We start from the raw sequence: 14608 nt of genomic DNA, 5'->3' as shown, positions 1-14608 counted from the left end.
CTGGAAAGCCCCCTTCCCTGTTTGTTGCGTACTAACTCCTATACAATAAACCTCTTAACATACAACACTACAGCACTCCCTCGTCTTCTGAATCTTGCCAGTACTGGATGCCCAAAACAAAACAAAGATACAGTAGTACAAATGTGCAGATATTTAGGAATATTAAATAAGCAGCTTTTTAAATTAATATAGGCAGTACAAAGCATTTTGAGTTACACTGTCTACATATGGCAAATCTTATAGCTAAACTTCAAAATACAAAGAAACAGCCAAGCTAGTGCAATTGGAAATTAAATAGCTAAGACTGTGACAGGAGAAAGAAAAAAAGAAAGGAAAAGAACAGTACAGGTGAAAGATAAACAATCCAAATTATAAACTGGCAAGGACAGTCTGCATAATACTGAAAGTGTAGATGACTTTCATAATTATCTCCATTCATGGTCTTTCCTCAGATTGTTTTAACAATTGTACACAGATTGAAAAAAAAAGCTTCTGAAAGAAACCAACAACACAGCTCAAATGTAGAGAGAAAAATACAACAGCCACAAACTACTGTGTATATACATATTAAGGAAGCAGGCAATGCCTGTGAACAAAATACCACCCGGTAGTTTGCCTGGCTCGGAGATTATCAGATGAAACTTGCTTGGTTTTCTAAGGAAGATGGGATCGCCAAGCAGCAATTCATTAGTCATTTCTCCTGGTAAAATACCTCCTTCGCTTTACTTTATTTGTTTAAAGATTCAAAGTGGATCCTTTAAGGGTGCAGGTGCTTTGAAATTTTAACAGTAACCAAAAGGCCTTTTTTAGGAACTCATTAAGACTAGATTTTTATAGTTCGGTATATGAAAATGTTGCAGGAAGTCTGTGTGTTAATACTGTTAATCAGAATTAAATAAAGCGGACAGGCGGAAGTAAGATGGAGAGCTGACAGTGCTCTGTCAGTTTGCAGAATGCCTCCTGTTGAGTTGTGAATACTGGATTTCCTCTCTTCTAGCCTCATAGGAGACTTTTTGTGAAGAGAAAGAGTAAGTGGAAGTGGGAAATGGGAAAGCCACTTCCCAGGATGGTAAGCTTCTCTGCAAGTAGATCCCCCTTTGAAATCAGATGGCCATGAGTCTTAAGTGTAGAACTGGTTAAGTTTTGGTTATGCAGTCTGGACAGAAAAGCAAGTCATGCACTGAACAGTCCCTGTTATAATAATGCTGCAGGTCATGCAACCACATCACTGCAAATAAAAGAATAAAGAAGAAAGTTAAAAAGCAGATAACATATTACTGTTGAAAAAAAAAAAACAAAACAGAGAACAGAACAGGTCTTTTTCAAAGCAGTTTAGTAAGGCCACCTCTACTTAAGAGTTGTGCAAATTCACAGGGAAAATACCTTTGCCAAACAACTCTTCAAATTAACAGGAAGGTTACAGGCCAGTAATTGGAAAAAGCAACAAAATAGCCATGGTCAATATCTAAATTTAGCTGTAATTAAACTTTACACACTTCTGAGTAAAATTCTTCAGGGCACCATTCTTAACTAATAAAGGGAAGATAAAGTGAAAGGTGCCCACCCAATACTGCATGTGTTTACATGCTAAAAGACAATCAGTCAACGACTGTTTTGAGCTCTGAGCACTGCTGAAGGCATTTAAATTTCATCAGAGCTCATCCTGTGCATGAGGATCAGCATCACTGCCCCACTGCACAGGCAAGTTCTATCCACTGCATGCAAATACAGGTTTGAATTGCCAGAAAATTATACATGTTCTTCTTAAAGTAAGCTGAGTAGAGTCACTGAGCAGTTGAGAGAGCACTCCACAGTGCTGCAGAAGGGAATCTAAGTTTGGAAGAGAATCGGAGAGGTTGGCACAGCTCTCGATCCTCACCGATGCACCCTCTTTCCAGTGTAACTGGAACGGGATGCTTTACTGACACAGCTACAGTGCTTCCACTTTGCCCACGTAACACATGTCCCTACACAGCACTGGCACAGCACTAAATGTGGATTTTTGTTTTCATATTGCAAAGAGCAAATTGGCTTCACCAGACTGAAGTTAGAGCTTGTTTCCCCACATCCTTCTCCCTTGTATTGCACTGGTCAAAAATGATTCTAAGAATGCTTCTTGGGACAATCCAGGTTAAATAGATAAAAAAGAGTATTTATGCTACAAGTCTTGTAGCTTGTGTATCCCTCTTCTTTTCCTTCTCATTCATCCACCCAGAATACTAACCACAGTTGAAAAACAAACAGAAACAGAGAGACACATATCAAATGGAATAAAAAATTTAACACATTCAACACATTCAAAGCCCTTGGGGGTGTGTATTTTGAACAATCATTGTCTTTTAAGCTTGCTTGGCACTGCTTGGTGCATAAAGTTACACAGTTCAGGATTAATATGAAGATCACTGTAGTTATTCTATAAAAAATTAGAAGTTCAATCTACATAAACATGTACCTATTCTATTGTGCATAAATGAATGTAATCTACTCCTTTAGTCTCACCTGGCTATTATTTAGTTCAAACTTACTATTTAGTAGCACTTCAAGTGTATGTTGCACATACACAGAAGTGATATTGTAGGCTTCTCTTTGAGTCAGCAGTACTTTTGAGAGGTCTCAGGACACTGTATTATCTTTCAAGGATGTAAAATTTCATCTGGTAGTACCCTTTCCTGACTAGAAATTCTTATCATGTTCTAGTTGTCTGTCAGTTTCTCTATTTTAAAGCCACCTGTTGAGGCAGCAACACAAAGAAGACAACAGAGATGCAAGATGTGAGGGTAAATTAATTCAGCATAACCTGTCACTGCATCTGCAGCATCTGTAGAAAGAGACAGTTTATGCAGCAGACAATGCGTCTAGGGAGGAGTGACAACAAGAACACAAAGCAGACTATACAATTTAAAAATTGTGGCCTTATAATGTAATGCTTATAATTGTTCCAAGACTTTACTGATACTGCTAAACAAAAGCTTTAAAATCTCTCTCGAAACCACTGATGCCTCCAGGAAATAAGTTTATTCTCCAGCTTACTAACCTTTTGTGGCTGTGAACAATAACCTCTGCTTTACAATATTTTAAATTATATAACTGATCCAAATTCAAATCCAAATCAAAAGTCTGATGGTCTCATTACAACTATTTTATAACCCTATAAATACTACACCACTGGGGATTTTCTCTTAAAATTCCATCCACTTCTATGATCAGGCTAACAATGTGAGCATGCTAACAGTAATAATTGAACTTTGTTGGCTCTCTTTTCAAGTTAGGTATAATCATTAGGGATTCAAATTCCATTTCTAAACTACTCTATACCTGTGGAAATACTTGCTTTTGCAGTGTTTCAGATTTGTGTCATGCTACAGTAGTTAACAGTTCCTCAGAGTGCTGACAAATGTCTGGTTTTGTAATGATTAAAACAACCACATTCCTCTTTCTGAAATGTGATATTCTAACCTCATCTGATAGCAAAGGACCTCTCTAGTGCAAAGCAATGAATAAAGTCAGCACCAGAAAGGAAAGGCTGCCCAACTGACCTGTATTTCCCTCTACCAGCAGTATTTTTCATGTTGTATGGATCAGTCTTTGAGACCCATAGCAGCAAGACAGCAGCAAGAAATTTTTATCTGACATGAAATCTGCTCTCAGTCTGGAAGTGACACCCCATGCAAAGGGGACTGAAGGATATGCCATCTTCTGAATGACTTTACGTGCACAGCAAACAGCAGCAAAACAAACTCCGGATTTGCCACCAGAGCCAACTAATGCAGAAATATACCTCAGGATAGGCCTGTACTACCTTGGCAAGGCCCAAAGGTGAAGTAAGAATCTGGACCACAGGGAAGCTGACAGCAACACCATCCCCTAGCAGATGAGGACTTAAGACTACAGCAGTCAGCCCACGTTGCTACTGATCCACTGACTACAATGTGACATCAGGACAATTTGTCTGGGAAGCTGTCTTGGCTATACTGCCAGGTGCTGTTTCAATGCCTCATGGGACGGTATGATTTGTCAAGTTTCCTAGAGCCCCCAGTCGACATTCATTCATTGTCTAATTTGAAGAGATGATGCTTTTAAAAATGAACTTTATGTCCCAATATTTTAATGAATCCACAAAAATAAAGTCAAAGAAAAAAAGAGGATGAAGCTAGCTAGGTCCTCAGCACCTCCAAATGGTACAGTAGAGCTGGCAACAGAATCAAAGTTTCCAGGGTTTCACTGTACCAGATGCAAGAAGTCTGAGGCTGTGGTGGCTGATAATGACAGCTTCTGCTTTATACACAGGTAAAATCTCTAATTCTTACTCCATTAAAAATAAAATTTAATTAAAAAGATAAAAACCCAGCCCAAAAAATTCAGGTTCTTCTTAATTCATTTAAAAATGAACATCAAAATGCAAAATGGTGAAAGATATACTGCTCTCCTGATTTTTGTATTGACTAGTTGCTTGCATCTGTCTCCTCCATTTTCATACCAAAGAAATCACACCTTATTTTTAGTTATAGCCTGCAGGATCACTGACAAACTTCTGCTGCTTTTCTGGACTTCCAGAGGGAAGAAAGATCACAGCAGTAAGGTAATCCAATCAGCCATGCCAGGATGTGATCTTGATTCCTTAAGAGTGACAAACTGGAGGCATGATTAGGATCCTACATAGAATCTGACATTTGCTCAAAAAAACCTCACCACTTGGAATATATCCTGATAAACCCTTTTAGCTATTTATTTATGCAATGCCAGACGAGGAAAATGCCTGCAAAATTTGCTAAAATTGGTTAGGAGATACTGAAGTTTATCAATACAATCTTACTGCACCACACAGAGTCCACATTTTACCTAAAACACATGTGCAAAAACCCGTAAGAAGTCAGTATTGCATAGCTGACTGAGTGCAAAAATACCTCCCTCATCAATCCTTGCAAAAAGTCAGTATGTTGGGCAAGAATAAAAAATCTCTATACAATATGTAAAACTGAAATACTGTTTTACTTCATAAGAAAAAAAAAGTTAGCCACATTCAGGATAGTCTTCCTCCAAAAGGAAGAAGAAAAGAAGAAAATCAAGTGGTGACACTAAAATACCTTCCAACTACCAAATCTACAGAAAATGTCAACACATCAGGACAATTAAACCCACTAAAAATCATCCAGGAAGCTGTTAAGTGTATAGTCTCATACGCTAGAGAAGAAAGGAAAAGCAAAAGCTACTAGCACATGTCAAAATACCAAGGACTTCAAAATTGCCAAAACCTTTTAAATTTTCTTGACAGCTTACACACACCACTTACTATTTGAGATCATAATAAAGCAGTAATAGGAATATTGACTGTTAATTCTTTCATACACATACAAAAATGCCAGCGCTCCTTACAGAACAAAGAGCCATGGAAAACTTGCAGAAGCATTACTGCTAACACAACTGACACTTGAACAGGAGAAGATTGCCATCTGATTATTTCCAAACAGAATGAAAGGCATCTTATAGCCATGATATATTTATTTCATTTTGCAATACATAAAGGTGAATATTCCAGATATGTATTTACCTTTGTACTGTGGGTAGAACACACAACCTTTAAATCAGATTACTTCCATTTTCACAGCACTTAGAAAATACATGTTATGATCCAAGTGGTTATGTGTTGCTATCAAGAAAACATGGAACTTGAATATTTTTTTCCTGTAATGATCAGATCTGCTAAAAACTTAACTCTCCACAGAAGTACATGAACTGGACCGCACATACATCCTTTTAGGTCAGAAACTAAGCTTCGGCTCTGAACAATGAAAATATTTATCCATTTATCTGTTATCTTTTATTGGTATTAATTAAAATCTGTCAGAAAGATTATTCTGGGCAGATCCTCAGGACAGTGCCCAGAAAAGTACTCTCATGAACTCCTCAGCTGTTTTATCTCTGCCCTGAAGAACGTTTTCTCTTTAAGCTCAGTTGTAGGGGTTTTTTTCTGTAGTGTATCAGGACAGGATATAGCACTGGCTTAGTAATTACCACTACGATTTTGATTTAAATAGCCTTTATTGCCTCAGGGAAAAAAAGTATTCCTAAAAACTTCTCAGAACTATCTAGCACACTGAGAGAATTCTGTTTCACAGGTTGGGGTTTTTGCTTATATTCTTTTATTACTCAAGGTATGACAAATAGAGAACATTCACTGGTAGCTCCCCTATATATGTGTTTATTCCCTGGAGTCACAGTCTGAACTCCTTCTTTTTCTTAATACACACTGCTTACAAAGCTACATAACAAGCAAGGGAAATAATGAAACTGAACCCTTTGAATAAAGAAGCTGTTCTTGTGAAAAAGAAGGTTTAATGATGGTCACCACTTGCATTCATCCACACAGAAAGATCAACAATGGAGGTATGCAGCATATTAAAGAAGTAAAGCACTGAAGAACAAAGAATTTAACTCCTCTTAATCACTAATAGAAGACAGAACAAATGATTTACTGGAACTGGACAGCAACCAAGTATACGTCTGTAAGAGTGCAGTACATTTTTAGGTTTTTATATTCAACATGAATTCTGTGAAATACCAGAATTTCTGCAAGTTTGTAAATTCTCAAAGACAAAATGATTGTTCACTTGCCTAACAATTACTATGAGCAACAGTAAAGGTCAGATTCAATATGAGTCTTGTGTTGCTCTTTGATACTATATAATGATGCTATCTATCTTTGAAGGGAACTACAGAAAACACTTCAGTGTCTTAAAGGAAAAAGGAAAGACAGAATCACAAAGCAGAAGAGAAAAGCCAACAACCACCAAGAAGCAAAAGAAGCCATGAGAGACTGGAAAGTAAAGGCATATGACAAGGCTTCTAACCAGCATCTGTTCATCTCCTAACTCTCAAGGCCATTAGCCTGTCATCAAAACTTTGGAGGCAAAACAGTAAAACAAATAGTAACATATTAAAAGCAATTACTTTTATTCTAGTGTGCTGATTGTGTTCAAGTTCTTTTAGACCTGCGCCTAATTAACAGCAATAAGTAATTAAATTACTAGACAAAATTAAGAGAGAAAACTTCCCATTAAGGTTCCATCCCTTTCTTTCACAAAGAGCCCTTGGCAGTTTAGTAACAGAAAAAGTCAGCTAGATTAAAATTAAAATAAAAATGGAGCTTTAGGTATTCTTAGGTTCTTGCTCTGGGTGATATAAAATGCTGTAACCTCAAGCAGAACATCAAATTCCCTCAGAGGAGTGGTCTTGCTCCTGTTCGCATATAGCGTGTGGTAAAGAGTTCTTCAAGTTACTAAAATCGATTGCACAACAAAATCAGTAAAAGATATCCCACACAAACTGCAATCATCTAGATAATTACAGATAGCATTTTGTATACAGAGCATTTTATATCTCAGTAAGAGACAGAAGACTGAGGGTATCACCTCACTGAGCTACAGAAATTATCCACAATCCCCTTTGCATTGTTACCTTTCTGCACACAAGAAACTTGCAATGTCTCATCTAATTTTTGCAAGCATAGCCCATACCAGTCATACACTGCATAAGTACAGAAAACTTTTAGAAAACCATGTTTTTCCAAATGTGAGGAATACAAGACAAAACTATATGTAGAATTCAGCATCTGTTTTCTGGCAGGCAGGGTAACTAGAACTGAAAATATTTTTCAGACACTGAATGCATTTCCTAGCCCAGATTAAAACAGATGATGTACTCCAGGATAAAACAATAGTAATTAAAAATGTCATTCACCTGTTTATTACCCTTTAATCTAGGTGTGCTTGTTTTAATTACCTTTGCTCATTGCACCCAAGTTTTGAATTAAAACACACATTCAGATTGATAAATGCCAGTATGATTGATAAATGCTAGTATGTCTTTTCTGTAAGGGCGTTTATGCAACAATGTCTCCACTTAGGAGGACATTAAAACCAGGTGAAAGAATAAATTTTTAAACCGACTGCATGCACATTAGGGTCCAAACAGTCTCTAAATAAAAACCATTTAAAACTGAATCACAACACGATGGTACCTATATGAAACTTCCAGCCAATACTTAGGTTCTCTATGTCCATCAATTCTTTGTCAAAAATGATAGGGAATGCGTAGAACTGGTCAGGGAAAAAGCACAACTTTGTAGGAACAGAACCTAAACAGGAGGAGCCTCCATCCAGTGATCAACATGAAGGTGTTACAACAATTAATCAGCTATATACTAAAAAGGCAGTACAACAAATCACAGCCAGTTTCCAACAAAGTCAGCAATAAACTCACCTGAAGGCACTGGTACCATTAGTAAGGCAACTGATACAATTATACCCTGAATCAATATATTAAAAGCAAGTCTTTTGGTAGGGGATGACAACTGGAATACATTAACAATATTAATTAGGGCCTTGATCCATTATGTATTGGTCATCCATAATTATAAAATTTTAAAACAAATGTCCTTTTTAAATGGATGATAGAGTAGCATATTAGCACATTCTAAATACTTCTCCACCTTTTTAGAATATGTATTTAAGCATACACTTGACAAAGAAGAGTGGAATAAACCATTTGAAAGTATTCATCTCTACCAGCAAAAGAGTTAACACCAGTTGATAAAGAAAAACCTGGAAAAAAATCATTTTTTAAATGCCAAGAAAAAGAGCAAACTTTGCACTTACGAGATTAAAAAAACCCCCAATCTTTCTTTTTTGCATTGGTGAGTTTTTTTAGTATGAAATATATTTCACAATAATACTATAATCTAGCTTTGCATTTCTGTAATGAGATTTCAGCGTTTTTCTGAAGCAACAGGTTAGGAGATGAAACAAAAAGCTAATTCCCTTTGAACAAAAACAGTCTTATAAAGCATAACAACACTTATAGGCACAAAAGTACCAGCTGTGGTAAGAAATCTACATTGTCATATGTCCACATGAGGTTTTTCATAAGAGACCAGGCTTCATACAAATAAGACTGTTTTTATACAGCACTCCTCTAGATGTTTTCAAAATTTTGGCACATTCAGAAAATGCAGAGAGAAATGAACTCCAAAAAATGTAAGCAAAGGGCATTACAGAACAATGAGAAAGCATAATAAAACCCTTTCCTGAACTGTAAAATAATAGCAGTAACAAGGGAGAAAGAGAAAGGATGCTGGTTTATTTTCCTTGAATGTTGTCACTTGCAATAGAAGTGGCCTGGATCACAGGGCAGTTTTCTTTCTAAGGGCAAGGCTTCTCTACCTTGCTGTTGCTGGCTGGACATGACCAGGGTAAGATCTCCTTGTGCTCGTGGCTTGCCTTTGTCTAGCCAGGAAGGACTGTCCTGAACCTGTACTAGCAAGTCTGTCTTCTGCTGCTTTCTTATGCAGAGTCATCCCCTACAAAGAGAAATTCTCAGTGATTACCAATACAGAACACTGAATAATTTTATTTGTTTGCATTTTGTTCATTATTTCTGCCTTCATACTGACTAAACTAGTTTGAATTCCATACACAAAGCATCATATTTTCAAGGGCAAAGGTTAGACACTCTTCCTAATACTTTGTGTGGAACTCTTCCCCTTCCCTGCAGTCATTCTCCAGGTTTAGAGTAACCACCTAAGAACCCAAAATATGCTTCTCATGGCAATTAGATAATTCTTTTCAAAAGGGCTTCCCCCAATTCCCAGCTCTTTTCAGCATGTTGAGCTAGAAAAAGTACTTTTCTTCTGGAAAAAGTTCAGGTATTGTCATCCTCTGTGGAAACACCAGCTCGTATGTCAGAAGCACATCTTGGAGACAGTATGTTCTTATCAGGCAAAAATGCAACGAGGAAATTAAGAAAGCTGTGGTGGGTTGTGCAGTTGTGTATAAAAGCAGAGGCTAACTAAAGAATGATACAGACAAAGCTGTCACCATCTTGGTGTTCATGATAGGTCACTGAACTGTGGATCTTACCTCCGGCTTGTCTTCTACTTGTTAGTGGGACTATTGTTATAAAATTGGCCAAGGACACTGGTCACTTGAAAATACCTCCAATATGTAAACAATTCAAACACTCTGCTTGAGTTCCGACTTGCTATCCATGAACACAAGAAGGATGTAGAACAGCAAGAAGGAAACTCTTCCAAAGGAATACAGAGAGAAGGAATTTGAATTCTATGATGGAGCAGAGTGAAAGTTACAGATGTCAAGGAGTCTTTCTGTATGAAGAGAAGTTTCAATGCAACCAGTCTGCCAAAGAGAAGTCTTGAACACATCTGATGTGAGTGACAACTTTCCTGGCACACAGGCCCAGAAAAAGCTGTATGGCTGCACAGATCACATCTTCTATTCAAACTTATTCTTTCAATAATTTAAGTGAGGGTCTTGCTGCTGCCCTCACTCTTCATACGTGGCTAAATTTGCACCCAAGTTAAAGTGATTGTTTCTCAGAGCACTTGAGCTGAATTGCAAGTTAACTGAATTGCTTTGATTGTGCCCCTTCATTAGAAACAACTGAAAGACTGGAGAGTGGTGAATCAAAGTAAATTTGAGCACTGTAATTTGTATAACTAAAGGGCTGTGATTACAAAATAGTGATCTGAGCCACCTCTAATTTTAAAACTTGAAAATTACAAACTTTTTTTTATTTTCCCCAAGGTTATTGTAGGAACATACTCTTACATAGAGATAACTTAAAATTACTAAAAGGTATTTATTTCTGTGTTTGTGTGTTGGAAAATGCTTCTCAAACAAAAATACTGTAAATGAATGAATGCTGTTATAAATATGCCAGAAACAAATAGTATTAATAGTTTCTTTCCTTTTTTTTTTTTTTCTTCTTCTTTTCAATTAAAAGGTTTGGGAGATTCTTACCATATTGTACCAGGCACTAACGATAAATTTCTCCTCCATTTCTCTTTGACTTTTTGTTTTCTCATATTCTTTCTATAAAACATAAAAAATCCATATATTAAAAACCAAAGTGTAATAGAAGTATTAGTGTCTAACTAAAAAGCAATGAGCTTTTACTATAAAACACAAGGATTACTACCTCCAGGGAATGAAACATTCTGTCCCGCTCCTGCAACTGATTTTTCAGTGCCTGAATCTCAGGAGCAGCACCCTGGTTCTGTTTAGGATCTAATGTGCGGATGACCTGTAAGAGAAAACCAGTTTGCTTTTATTAAATCATGCAAAAGCAATCTTGTTAAGGAATTACAACTTTTTAAGTTAGGTTAAGAAATAAAAAAAAAAGTAACTTAAAATATCTCTCATCAAGCATGCCATATTAGAGCTTCTGAACAGGGCCCTCTTTTACAGGACTGTGAAACAAAACTACTGACAAGAAAAAGTGATACCTAAAAGGTTCAGTAACCCAGAATCACATTTGTAGCTCCTAACCCAGGCTAGATTACCTTGGGGCCACAGTGATAGAAATATCTTCTGTAAGGTTTCTCTCTTTATAGTTATGGTTTTCCTGCCTGTCAATTTCTCCTGCTTGAAGAAGGACTGCTTCTGTCCTTATGGGTATTTGCCATGATTCACCAACCTAAAATACCAGATGTTGTAATTTCTAGGTAGCTCTGTTAAGCCAAGAAGCACTCTGTGGCACATGCATAACCACCATACTACTAAAAAGATGAAGGGACACCCGGTACATTCGTATGTGTCATCCAAGACTGCCGGCAAACCAAGCTAAACCAAGAACAAATCCAGCAAAATGCCTGAATCATTAAGCCTTTAATAGAAAATGGCTTGAAACTTTTTAACAACCTCTGGCTTTACAGAAATAAGACTTCTCATCTTCTGTCTTTCTACCTATTTCAGAATTGTGTCCAGATGCTGAAATAAAACAATGCTTTAAATCTCAGTGAGATATTTTTACTGTATGGTAAACATATAAATCCTATGAGGAGTGGCTGAGGGAGCTGGGGGTGTTTAGCCTGGAGAAAAGACAGCTCTGGGAGCCCTTATCACTCTTTACTTGAAAGGAAGATGTAGCCAGATGGGGGTTGTGGCCTCTTCTGCCAGGCAGCCAGTGACAGGATGAGACACCATAGTCTCAAGCTGCGCCAGGCAAGGTTTAGGCTGGATTGTCAAGCATAGGAATGGGCTGCCTAGGGAGGTGGTGTAGTCACCATCCCTGGAGGTGTTCACGGAACTGCATGTGGCACTTAGTGCCATGGTCTAGTTAACAGTCGTGATCAGACAAAAGCTGGACTCAATGATTATCTTAGAGTTCTTTTCCAACTTAAATGATTGTATGATTCTATTATCTTCTATAAAAGCATGTTATTTTTCTAAGAAAATACTCATTAGACCTGGATACACTTTCCATAGTGGAAGACTATAATGATTCTACTGATCTTCACAAAAAACCCTGCACCAAAACCCATCAATAACAACAATGAGAAAAAAAGAAGACAACTCCAAACCAAACACAAATAAAACTCAAAATGAAAATTGATAAAAAGATTACAAAAAGTTAACCTAATTAATTCTACTGTCATATAAAAATACCCTATAGTAACACAGTACATAAAAATAAATAAGTCTTACTGAAAAAGGAAAAGCCATCTTTCAGTGGTATATACTCTAAGATGCAACAACCAATAAAAATTGGGGGGTGGGCCAAGGGACAGAGGAGAAATTTGTTTAGACTTCCTGAAGACATTTCACAAGAAGTCATTCAGGAAACTCCACAGAAGTAAAGGAAGAAAGCATAAAGTTTTGCCAAATTAGGAACCTACTTACAGATTCCAATGTAATGATATGTATCCAAAGACACGGACACGCTTTTAAGAAACTCAAAATAGCCAAGTATAGTAAGAGAAGGGGACTATGATTAAGACCACAATATTGCCATTTTAAAGCTAGTAGTATACCCATATCATCAGTACTTAAATATCAATCACTTTCTCAACAGAAGCATATACTAAGCAATAAAGGCAAAGAGAATGCTGAACATCATCAGAGAAATGTAACAGCTATTGAAGGTGATCCAGTCAAAAAGATCACTTTACTGAGGAAAAGCATCAATAAAAGAGTCTCAAAAATGGGGTAATCTTCTGCAGAATTAATCCATATTAAATTCTGAAACAATAAGATGATACTCTATAGGCCTTCCTTCTCTTTTACTTGTTACTGTGTATACAGATACCTCCTCCATTTTTACTCCCACGGAGTGGACATGTAATACAGTCTATGTCAGAGAGGGATCATTTACATGGAACACATCTACTTACACTTTTGGCCTTTTCCAAATACTTTTTGTATCGTTCTTCCATTTGCTTCATTTCCTCCTCCTTTTTCCGTAAAGCTTCTTGTAATTCCTCAATTTTAAGTGCTTTATGTCAGAAGATGCACACATTGGAAAATAGCATCATTATATTATGCATATTTTCATGTTTTACAAGAGACATTTAAGACACAGCTAAAATATACTTCAGTTAAGAAAAGCTGACATAAGAAACCTGATGTGGTAGATATCACATATTTAATTACTGTACAACTCAGAAACACATTAAAAATATGTACTCCTGTAAAATCTCATAAAATTGATTTTTTGGGACATAATTTTGCTTTTTAAAATTATGACAAAGAGAAATTGAATCATAAAGCAATCATGTTACTGAACACATTTAGAAAACCAGTTTACTAAAGACTTACAGCTGCTATAGTATCTTGGCATGTAATACAGACAAATAGGATTTTTCTTATTTTATGTAAGAGGAATAATTCCTAACAGGCACAACTCCTGCTTAAATCTGCTAAATTGTAACATGAATATACTAAATTTAATTTTCCTCTCGCATTTTCTTAAGCAGCAATTGAGATCAGTAGGACAATTTAATTGCACAGATTTTTCCTGTGTTGGTGTAAGAATATGTCAAGCCACTATTACTTCTACATCTTCTATACAACTTCTTAGATCTCAGAAAACAAAATTATATTTTTTCTATTTTTCCTCCATCTTACTATGAATAAAATAATTTTACCACAAATCAGAAAATCTACCATTGGTTACAATCTTTTTGCCTTGTTCTATAACAACTAGTCTTCTAAAAAAACCAGACTACCTCCATCATTACTTCTCTAGAAAAAATACAGCAATAATGTGCTAAAAACCAACTAGATGCAGGGTTCTGCATGCCCTCTGAGCAATGTGATACATATCTTATATTCTCTTTGACCAGTAACTGAAAGTTTGCTCAAATGACAACACATTTTTGAAAACACATTGAAAGAATATACACTGGAAGCAAAGATGAGCCAGTGACAGCAGCAAGGATCTTCTAAATTAGGGTCTTACGAGACATGACAGTTCTGGACAGCTAAGGTTCAACAGAAGGTATGGCAGTGAGCTGGTATTTCTACGGCCAATGTCATTGGGGTTTGGGACTAGATGATCTTTAAGGTTAATTCTAATCTCTTAGCATGCTATGATTCCATGATTTCTTACTACAGTGGTTTCTAAAATGTGATCCCATGCATTTCAAGTGCTAAGAGCATCTTTTTGGTCACCATAGTTTCCAGAGAAATTAACAACATACATGTCCCTTCCATTAAAAATGTACATTTTGCTTACCTGACACCTCCTTTAGGTATTATAATTAAAGATGTTGCACATGAAATAATTTATAAAGAAAAGAAATGGACTGCACAGG

The 14608-nt window shown here is 36.6% G+C and overlaps 1 protein-coding gene across 5 annotated transcripts in view; it reads right to left on the bottom strand.

The window, feature by feature from the left end:
• Positions 1 to 90: 90 nt before the first annotated feature.
• Positions 91 to 14608, bottom strand: part of HOOK3 (hook microtubule tethering protein 3) — an 84661-nt gene continuing 70143 nt past the window's right edge. For 3 of the 5 annotated variants that reach the window (XM_017735394.1, XM_008634560.2, XM_017735396.1), the window contains 5 exons: positions 13187 to 13287; positions 10993 to 11097; positions 10815 to 10886; positions 9219 to 9355; positions 91 to 1228 (listed from right to left, as the gene is read on the bottom strand). In XM_017735394.1, the coding sequence (XP_017590883.1) occupies positions 1213 to 1228; positions 9219 to 9355; positions 10815 to 10886; positions 10993 to 11097; positions 13187 to 13287 (431 nt within the window). In that variant the 3' untranslated portion in view covers positions 91 to 1212. Of the gene's footprint in view, positions 9356 to 10814; positions 10887 to 10992; positions 11098 to 13186; positions 13288 to 14608 lie in introns of all 5 variants that reach the window. The other 2 variants (XM_017735395.1, XM_008634561.2) reach the window with 1 other exon arrangement.

Source organism: Corvus brachyrhynchos, unplaced genomic scaffold, assembly GCF_000691975.1.
Source record: "Corvus brachyrhynchos isolate BGI_N302 unplaced genomic scaffold, ASM69197v1 scaffold22, whole genome shotgun sequence".
NCBI lineage: Eukaryota > Metazoa > Chordata > Aves > Passeriformes > Corvidae > Corvus > Corvus brachyrhynchos.
This window is presented reverse-complemented; position numbering and strand designations above follow the sequence as displayed.